This window comes from Terrapene carolina, unplaced genomic scaffold (genome assembly GCF_002925995.2).
Source record: "Terrapene carolina triunguis isolate 2854851 unplaced genomic scaffold, T_m_triunguis-2.0 Scaffold53, whole genome shotgun sequence".
NCBI lineage: Eukaryota > Metazoa > Chordata > Testudines > Emydidae > Terrapene > Terrapene triunguis.
Window position 1 is genome coordinate 7,524,084 of NW_020664404.1, and position 10,574 is coordinate 7,534,657.

Below are 10,574 nucleotides of genomic sequence, written 5' to 3' on the forward strand. Positions count from 1 at the left end.
GGCACCTCATATAGAATATGGTTAAATAATTATACTTACTTAATATTGAAAGGATTTAATATATAATTATTTAATCATATTCTGGGTGATCTCAAGGTATTATCCCGGTGCTGCATAAATATATTTTTATCATTCTATTTCAATTGCAAGTAGATGACTTCTGTTCATTTAATTCCAATAAAATTATTTCTTTTATAATTAAAATTTTGTAAATGCAACAAATTAGCCAAGTTGAATAAATTCTCTCACAATTGTCGGAAAATGGTTTTCTCACTTCCTCAGAACAAACTTGTTCCAAGTCTTGAGTCAATCTGTGTCCAGTTTAGTCAATCGGGTAAATATTTTCTTTACTAATCTGCCTTTCTCAAGAATTTTAATGATTACTTTTTAACTTTAGTAGTGAAACAAAAGCCTCTATATTCAGCAATGCCATTGTCTTCAAGTGACTTCATTTGGTGTGAGTACAACAAATGAAATCATGGTTCTTCGGTATCAGCCACCTGTTAATAATTAAAAGCTCACAAAAGCTATAGAAACGTATTTGTCACTGTACTTAGCAGCGATTTGATAAAAGGGGAAAAAACTTACCTCGGTGTTGAGAAAGGAGCAAAACTGTAGAAATCAGAAGTACTTTAATCATGACAGCTAAGCCTGGAAAGCGGTCTCCTTGCTTGGAGAAAGACTGGCCTCTAGCTTCTTCCTACTTTAACCTGCCCTGCCTTCTGCAGTGAAGGAGGGAGACTGGGTCCTTCAGCTTTATTCTTGTTCCTACATGAGGAAGTGTTTACTAAAGGTGTTGCACAATTTTCAAGTTACAGCAATGCCACTGCATGCGGAAGTTCCTGCCAGTTAGTTGGTGTCACTTGAATTGTGATATACTGATTGCTTTTTTCAAATGATTTCACAGAGCTACTGCCTATCGCCAAAGGGACTGGAATTGTCCGAAGGCTCTTTTTGTTTAGCCTGGCTGGTAGAAAACAAACATGGCTGCTTACAATGCAGGGGGCTTTTCTTTTTATGCCGTTAGAGTTGGGATTATATGTATGTTCATGCCTTTACATGTAAATACAGGGTTAGGGAAGAGAGGATCAGAGACTGTGGAATGTTGAGCACCTTATACTTCCATGACGAATTAAAGATATGCAATGGATTTCAGCACCACAAAGATTTCAGGTCCTGACTTATCACCATTTAATCAATGTGAATTTCAGTTTGTGCTGATTAACATTTAACTTGTAAGGCAGGGTAGGGCTCTGAGCAGTACGTAAGGGGAAAGTAATGGCCAGTCTGTGACTCATTTCCATTTTATAAACACTGCACTCATGTCCCCTCCCCCATGACGCCTGCATTAGTGATGTTCACTTTGGGCTGATGATGTAGCTTTGGAATATTGAGAAGTGAAAATGGAATTCATGAAATCAATAATGAGAACAACCCGGAAGTCAAAAATCTAGAAGGAAAGAAACAAAGTAAGTTTCTACAACTTAGACCTTGCCTACACTACAAAGTTGTACTGCTTTAACTATACCAGTGTAACTAAAGCCGTACAAACCCCCTAGAGTGGAAGCAGTTATGTGAATAAAGGGGCTTTATGCCAGTTTAGCTTTGAGAAGTGTAATAACTATATTGGTATAAGCCATCTTTATATGATATAACCCTGTTCACACTCGATTTTCCCCCCTGCTATACTATATCAGTAAAAATTCCATCTCCTAACAGAAGTAGTTATACCAGTAAAACTTTCAAGTGAAGAACAGGCCTTACTTAGGTGTTTAAACATAGTTTTAGGTGTTTATCTCAAAGCATCCCTATTTGGAAATATTGGTATTAACCTCCATGTTTTTCCGTTCTAACCCTTGGTTAAAAAGCTTTGATAATGTATTTAATCTACAGGGTGCAGTGAGAGTTAGGGGTCTGTCTGTCTGTCAGTCAATATTGTAAGTCTCAATACGTTGAGCTTTCATTAATAGTCTAGATTCACAAGGATTAGTAAAACAAGTCCAAGGCTGATTGCAATATGTAAGTCTATCAGTAGAGGTAGCAATTTAATAAAAACTGATTCCAAGACAAGGGCCCAATTCTCTGTTGCTTGATACTTTTTGTAGTCATTACACTAAGCTAAAGCTATTGCAAAATGGGTGTAAAACTCTACCAAATTAGAATGGTAGCATTTTGCAATCACTTTGCATTTACTTTGCACTAGTGTAAATGACTACATAAAGTGCAGGGCAGTGGAGAATCTAGCCCAAGCTTTGGCACAGTGACAGCGTTTTTTTTACAAAGTGTCACAAATGTAAAATCCTTCCTCACAGGAGATCATGTGGGCCAAACATCCTATCTGGGCCCTGGTCCTGCTTTGGGATCTGCTAGTGCAAACCCTGTGGCTTATAAAGAGACATACTGGCTTCTAGTGAACACTGCATGGGCCCAGAAGTCTGTGCTAATAGAACCTGCCACAGAATTGAGGCCTAAAAGAGTTGAAGTGCACATATTTGTACCCAATATCTTTGTTCCCCTTTCTTAGGCTAGGTCTACACTACAGTGGGGTTCCGACCTAAGATACGCAACTTCAGCTACGTGAATACCGTAGCTGAAGTTGCGTATTTTAGGTCGGCTTACCTGGCGGTGAGGACGGGGGAAAGCCGACCGCTGCCGTGCTGCCGCCGACTCCGCTACCGCCTCTTGTCGAGGTGGATTTCCGGAGTCGACGGCAGAGCGATCAGGGATCGATTTTACCGCGTCCTCACGAGACGCGGTAAGTCGATCCCCGATAAACCGATTGCTACCCGCCGGATCGGCAGGTAGTGAAGACGTAGCCATAGAGGTTTAAAAAACACTATTTAATTAAGCCTCCCAACACCCTATACAGTGTGTCCATTTCCCAGATGGGTAACACTGAGGCATTTAATTGAGGGAAGTTAAGTGATTTGCCCAAGGCCACACAGTGGCAGAACATGGAAGAGAATACATGGAACAGTCCTGATCTCCAGCACTGGTGACTAGGTCTATGCCCCTCCTATAGTCAAAGAATGGAACCCAGGGATTTTGACAAGCCACAATTGTATTCTTAGGTTATTATTGATGCCAATGATAATCTCTAATTCTATTTGTTTCTGCTGATGTGATCTGTCTTAATTTCAGACTGTATTTTGCCCACGCAAAGAACACCACGGTGGACGGTTCCCTCCCATCTCCATTAACGTCATGCCTCTTGCGATAGGTCTGTAAGGAGCGAAACCTCATTGGGACAAAGTTGTAATGCAACACCCCGGGACAGAAAGGCTCTTTGGAGGTAAGTACTTTGGGGCACTCCAGCTTGGTGACACAGAATGTTTACTTTCTGCAAGACAGCTGCCTCCAAATAAAGCAAGAGGTGTAACCAGCCATGGTTGCTCCATACAGGGCAAGAGCCATCAACACCAGTACTTCAAGAGGCCTCATTGCGAAGGGTGTGTGCACACACAATGTAACTGTATTTTAATAACGGCAAACCTCGCAGAGGGGTTGCATGGTTTAATTCGTGTTTGCAAGGTGTCTAGCTGATGTAAGGTATTTGAGAGGTCTTATGCAAGTGAGAAAATATGTATCACTATAAATAAAGACAGTGTTGCCTACTGCATAGACCATTGAGTTGGGACTCAGGAGACTTGGAATGTATTGCCACTGGCCTGCTGGGTGCCTGTTGCAAGCCACTCTGCCCCTCTGTGCTTTGATTTCCCCATCTGTAAAATGGGGATAATGATACTGACCTCCTCGAAAACATTTTGAGATCTATGGATGAAGAATGCTATAGATGAGCTAGGTATTTACTTGTTTGTTTGCTTGCTTGTTTATTGTAGATGTGCATAGAAATCTGAGAACATTTTTGTTTAAAACAATACTAATAAAGTAAATCTACTGGGCCATATCCTCAGTTAGTATAAATATGGTTGCACTCGATTGCCAAAAAAATTATCTTCATCTGAACAATTTTGCTTACAATTGTATGGCTTCTTCCCAAGCATTCATCCCAAGGCATGAACTCAATACAATGCCTTTGAACATCATCCGTGTCCATAGTGATCTCATAAATTAATTGTTGTTTTTAAAAAAGCTGCACTTTCAAAATCTAAATGAATACAAATTAATCCTGAAGACGGTTACGGCATGCCGAGAAGCTGACAATATTAGCACCAGACCATGTGATGATGCACGAAGTCCCTGGATGGAGTGGAAAGGGCCTTGGATGTAACTTTAAATGGTTATCCTCTTGTTTCAGGGATTTCCTAATGGCCTAATACTTTCTAGTGTCTCTCTAGGTAGGGGATCAGAAATATATCCATACAGTATGATCTGATTGGCATGTGAGCTATCATTTGCTTTTTCAGTATCATTCATCCTCACTGTAATGGCCAGGCAAGTAGATTTTGTTCCTGGGCTGGTAAAATTTTATCACAGTTTTTGCAAGTTTGGTTTATTCCACCTTTAATTTCGATAACTAGCATCTTTGCATCTCACCGCTAGTTAGTTTACCTTAAATATGCACCACATGCTTTGTTTAATGAAAGAAGGAAAAAACCAGATGTGTTATCAAAATCCCACAATAATCTATAATCTCTAAGGGTGACATTCAGCCCTGTGCAGAGGCCCAACACAACCCTATGCTGCACTTACATCCTGAGAATAGGAATTAAATGTGGATTAAATGCAGAAGGATGGTCCAGTGGTTAGGATGCTAGGCTGGGACTCAGGAAAACAGGGTGCCATTCTCAGCTCTGCTACTGATTCCCTGTATGACCTAGGGCAAATCAATTAGGAATTGGTTGTCGAAGGTTTTGAGATGCCTAAAGATGCAGATGAAGCACCTAACTCCCATTAATTTCAATAGAAGTTGGGTCTCCGGGCCTCAGTTCCCCACCAGTAAAATGCTGATTATGGCACTTCCCTATCTCACAGGAGTTCTGTGAGGTTCATGACATTAGCAGCTGTGAAGTGCTCAGGTACTTAAGGTAATGAGGGTCATGTAACTACCATAGCAGAGACTTCATGCTGGCCCCATGCACAATTTCAAGTGAGTGGTTCAACTTCTAGTTCTCAGCAAATGGGGACTTTCTGTTAATAAGTTAGTCCCTGCTGGTATGTTTTCAGTGAGCATGTGACATCTGAGACCCAATTGCCATTCCAGAACATTCCTTCGGTAATGGGCAAACTGATTTGGATGAAATAATAATGCCCATCTTCCCACTGCCTTCTCCACATTTCCTTTCCCAGAACTCAAACCCAAGCCACATCCAAAAAAAAATATTTCTGAGATACAAATTCATTAAGCTTTTGCATGGTCTCTGAGCATCAGGGTTCTTGGCCGACTCTCCCTGTTTGTTCCTTTTCTCTGTTCTCAGCTACATTCTAACCTTCCCCCAACATATTGCTGCTTCTTGCCAGCTCAGCATCTCCTCCCTCCTTCTCTACTGGTAATCTGTAGCCCAATTAAGTCAGTGAAAGTCTTGCTATTGGCTTCAAGGGACTTTGGCTCTGTCCCTCATATCCCTCCTTAAAACCTACTTCTTCCATGAAGCCTTCCCCTCTCTTGGTCTCCCTGCATTCGCCTAGATTACCCTGTTTGGTCTTACTTGTAATAAGGTCCAATCTCACAAGGTGCAGAGTCTCTCCTGTGTGATGCTGAGTCCCCTCACTTCCCACTCAGGTCCATTTAGAATCTAAGGAAGGGCCTTAGATCACAAACTCTTTGGGGCTGGGCCCATGTCACGCTTTCTGTCTTGTGGAGCTGCATATGCATTATATAAGTAGATGATAATGAAAACTCTGTCCTAGGTCCCTCCCTCTATTCCTTCCTTCCCCTTTTATTTTAAAGGAATTCATTTATTATTACAGCTTCGTGCCCGATTCCGCTATGTCTACTGTGTTTTGCGTACCTCATCCTTCCACCGCATCAGTACGTAAGAGGAATAAGACTGGCACAGCACATGTTGCAGGAGGAAGCATGGCAGAAGGGGGAGTAACTCTAACTTTTCCTAACTATTTGTCTTAATAGGGGCCTAATTCCCCATTGCCCTGCAACCCGAGCCATCATTTGCACCCGTGATGCAAATGATGATGCAAATGATGAGGCAAAGCAATGGAGGATCAGGCCCTGTTATCATCAAACTCTTCTTTTAGAAGACGTTCCTTTCTCCTTTAAAATCAAATCAAAGTGTGGCTTTGCAAAGGGGCAGCAAGTCGTTGTGCTGGCCTCAGAGCGGAGAAGGAAGCAAGTCTGTGACTCGGGGCTTGTCTACACTACCAAGTTTTGTTGACAAAACTTAGGTCGACACCCAAAAGTCGACAGAACAAAAATCACCAAAAGGGTGTTCACGCTCCCTCTGTCGACAGATCATGTCCACACTGGGGACACCATCATCGACAGGATGAGCAATGCACCGTGGGTATGTATCCCACAGTGCAGTGTTGTGGGAAGGAAGAGCTGATCGCTGCACATCTTGGGATTCTCTCCGAGTTCTTCCACAGCCCCCTCAGCTGCCGAGAGCAGCATCATGAGCAGCTCCGTGAGCTCTCCATGCTGAGGAATGGCAAAGCAGCTCAGCAGTCTGTCCCCCTCCCCCTCCCCCTGCAGCAGCAGTCTGCCTGCCAGGGCCGGCTCTAGGCACCAGCAAAACAAGCTGGTGCTTGGGGCGGCACATTTTTAGGGGCGGCATGGCCGGCGCCAGAATGCCGCCCCTAAAAATGTGCCCCGGCCGCCCTAGCTCACCTCCGCTGCTGCTGCCGCTCGCGCGCTGCTACTCGCCCTCCCTCCCAGGCTCTCAAACCTGGGAGGGAGGTGGAGACTCCGAGTGGCCGCGGCGCGGGCGCCGCTTCTCCCCCTCCCTCCTAGGCTTGAGAGCCTGGGGGGAGGAGGCAGGGAAGGGGCGGAATTGGGGCGGGGCCGGGGGTGGGGTAATTAAAAAACGGGGGGGGCGGCCAAAATTGTTTTTGCCTTGGGCGGCAAAAATCCTAGAGCCGGCCCTGCTGCCTGCTGCTGTGTTCCTAATGCCGGGCAGAACAGGAGCAGTCCAATGATTTGCCCTTTGTTGGTTCCCCAAAGGGAGCACCACACAGATACTTCCCGGAGCTTTGAAAGGGGAGGGCAGCAGAGATCAAAACACTGAGCAGAGCAATCAGGGCAGGCAGTGTGGGATACTGACGGAAGCCAGTTCTCTCGACAAAACAATCAGCAGTGTCTACACTGGCTCTTTGTTGACACTAAAGGGAGGGGAAAAGACAAAAGTCTCTCATAGGGATGGAAGTTTTTTGTCGCCAAAACTGGGCGTTCTTCGCGAAAAAAGTCCCACTGTAGTGTGTACGCTCTTGCTGTTCTGTCACCAAAAGGCAGTTTTTGGCGACAAAACTTGGTAGTGTAGACAAGGCCTCCGTCTCACAACCTATATCCTGGTCTTCCCATGCTCCACCGAGGAAGCACCCTACTCCAGGACTATATCTAAGGCAGTATACTCACCTCTCTGGCCCAGCATATCAGTGCAGCCATTCTAGCCAGTGCATTGGGGGAGTGGAGCAAAGGCTAACTCCACTCCATCCCACCTGTGGAGTCTACTGTCCATGCTTCAAACACTGGTATAGTAAGCCAGTGCAAACAAGTTAAAGGGCCGGTTATACTTTCTTGGTCCTATGTGTTGCCCTGCAAGCTGGGTCACAATTTGATCCTTAATTTTAATTTGGGGATTTACGTCACTGGGAAAAGTTCAGAAGAGAGTCAGGCACATCCCTTTTGTCTGTATTTATTTATTTGCAAAGGGGGAAGCAGAAATAGTTGTACCTGGATGATGCTTCTGCAATGGGTTCTGATTGCTTGTCACATACAGCACATACCAAATATTTTACCTGATCTTTCCTATCGGTCTAATCTTGCTACCACTGAAGTCGATGGGAGTTTGCCTTTCAGCTTTTGGGCCCTGATTCAACAAAAACGTAAAAGTTCTTCAACCAGGAATGCACCCACTTTGCATTAGGGTGACCAAATGTCACGATTTTATAGAGACAGTCCCGATATGTGGGGCTTTGTCTTATAAAGGCACCTGTTAATTCCCGCCCCATCCCGATTTTTCACACTTGCTATCTGGTCACCCTACTTTTCATACATGTAAATCCCTACAAAAGATACAAAGCAGTGAAGAATCAAGCCTACTAATGACTTCAGCAGAGTCACTCTGTACCCCCTGTGTAACTGAGATGAGAATTTGGCCCTTTTGTTTTCTGGGAATACAACTTCCTGCTTCTGACTCCTAACACACCTGAGTCACAGCTGATAGAAAATACAATAGTTCCTTTGTGTGATATACCCCCGCTGACATGTGGAGGTTACAGAAAGGTATTATCTGGTAAGTGATTGACTTCTTACCCACAGGGGACAGGAAAGAATTTCCCACACCTCCAAAATACTACATTCTATAATTAATCAGGGACATTTTGCCTTTAGCCTCTATCTGAAGCATCAGGTTTTGGCCACTGCTGGAAACAGGACGCCAGACTTGATTGACTAGAAAAAAACAGCTTCCATTTCTAGTGGTTTGGTCCAGTAAGCCGAGTGCTCTGAACCTGGTTCTCCACTTCTTTGTATCTGTGTGCAAAGTGAATGTAAGAATGGATTAAAACTCTACAAAACTTTACACCTACTTTGCCCTGGTGTAATAACTATGCAGGGGCCAAATTCTCTGCTATGCCAGTTTAATTCAGAGTGGGCTTGATTTTTGTTTACATTAAGCACCCTTTACAGTGCTCTGAGAGTGTAAAGTGAGTGTGAATGTAACTGAAGCACACTTTAAGGTCCTTTTACACTGCCTTATTGTGAATGAGAAGCTGACCCAATGAATCTATTAAGAATAATATCTAGCTGTTATATAGCACTTTTCATCAGTTGATCCTAAAGTACTTTACAAAGGAGATCAGTATCATCGTCCCCATTTCACAGATGGGAAAACTGAGGCACAAAGAGGGGAAATGACTTTTCCCAAGGCCATCCAGCAGGCTAATGGCAGAGCCAGGAACTAAAACCAAGGTTTCATGAGTCTCAATCTGGTGTTTTAGACCCAAGGCAGTAGAGTTAACTCACAGTTACTCTGATTTTCCTGAGACCAAAATATGGCCCACAAGTATCCCTCCTGCTGTACTCTGACCTCTACACTATACTATTCATAAGCTCCATGCATCTGCCTAGACCTCTGACATGATAATAGGTTCTGGTGCTAGAAGCATGAGGCCTTCTGGAATGCCCCTGCCAGGCACACATGTACAAGCACTTGATCTGTGACTCTAACACTTCCTGTCCATCCATATGGGCTCTGTTGGAGAAGTAGGTTTGGTAACATTATGATAGATTAGAAAACACAAAGAAACATTAATATTAAAGCTGGTTAAAACTTGTATTGCCAAAAATGTTCCCATAGGAAAATGTAGTTCTGTCAAGATTGAAATTTTCCATGGGAAAAATGTCTAATTCCTTTTTTTTTTTTTTTTTTGGTCAATGTTCCTACGGGGAGAACTGAAGTGAAAAATGTTGGTTTTGAAATGTTGAATCATTTGGTTTTGATTGAAAATGTCAATGTCCACTTTGAAATGTTTGGAATTTTTTGTTTGGTGAAAATTTTCAATATTTTGAATTTTTGTTCCAACTCAGAATGGAGAGTAACTTTGACAGAGTGAAATTTCCCACAAAAGGAAAATTCTATATTTCTAATTAATATTATTTTCCAGATAAGTGTATGGAACTCTTTGAGCCTATGGTAAAATGCACACTAGTGCACAGGGCCAGTACCAAGGTCTATGTACCACTTAAGCCCTATTTTGAGGTCTGTGGTGGGAGATACCGTATACTGGCCCTCTGTGACTTTTTTACCCCCACTACAGACAGAGCTGCAGTTACTAATTCAGGCATGAGGAATATGAACTCATCATTCCTGGAATATGATGTCAAGGATCCCAAATACTGCACATTAAAGCTGCCTTGGATGGAACATTCTTCTGTTAGTTTCTTAGAAATCAGAACCAGATCTGGGCAACAGACCTAACAAAACAGTTATGAAACAATTACCAGTCTCGCTAACTCACAAAGTAAATTATTTCTTTTCTAGCTATGCAATGGAAGCCTAGCAGAAAGGTAGATATTATATTCCAGTTTTGAAATCAAACTTCCATTAGTGGTTATTGCTTCTTTTAAAGCTACCTCTGTAGGACCTTTTTGCAGAGAAGTCTATGGATATATCTATACTACAGCCTTACACTGATTAAACATGTCTCAATATAAGCTAACATGAGGTAAAGCTTCACACTTGGAATGTACACTCATGTGTGGCCCATCTTCTCCTGTTGTTTCAGCAAATCACAAGTAGCTCCCCTGAGATTAATGGAGTTACACAAATGCAAATCCAATCTAAATGTAAAGAAACTGTCCCCATCGTGGTCATGGTACTTAAGTACAACAGCATTTATTTTTGCAGAAAATTTGCATTCCTAGTAGAGTTTGGCTATAACTGGAGTTGAGTATTGTATCCTATCGTGCACTGTAGTACAAACAAAGAGTCACTGGT

The 10,574-nt window shown here is 42.9% G+C and overlaps 1 protein-coding gene across 1 annotated transcript in view; it reads right to left on the reverse strand.

Annotated features, from left to right (window-relative positions):
- LOC112116198 (zinc metalloproteinase-disintegrin-like NaMP) overlaps positions 1-657 on the reverse strand; it is a 43,694-nt gene extending 43,037 nt beyond the window's left edge. The window contains exon 1 of the mRNA XM_024213522.1: positions 589-657. Coding sequence (XP_024069290.1) covers positions 589-640 — 52 coding nt within the window. The 5' untranslated portion in view covers positions 641-657. The remainder of the gene's footprint in view (positions 1-588) is intronic.
- Positions 658-10,574: the final 9,917 nt, after the last annotated feature.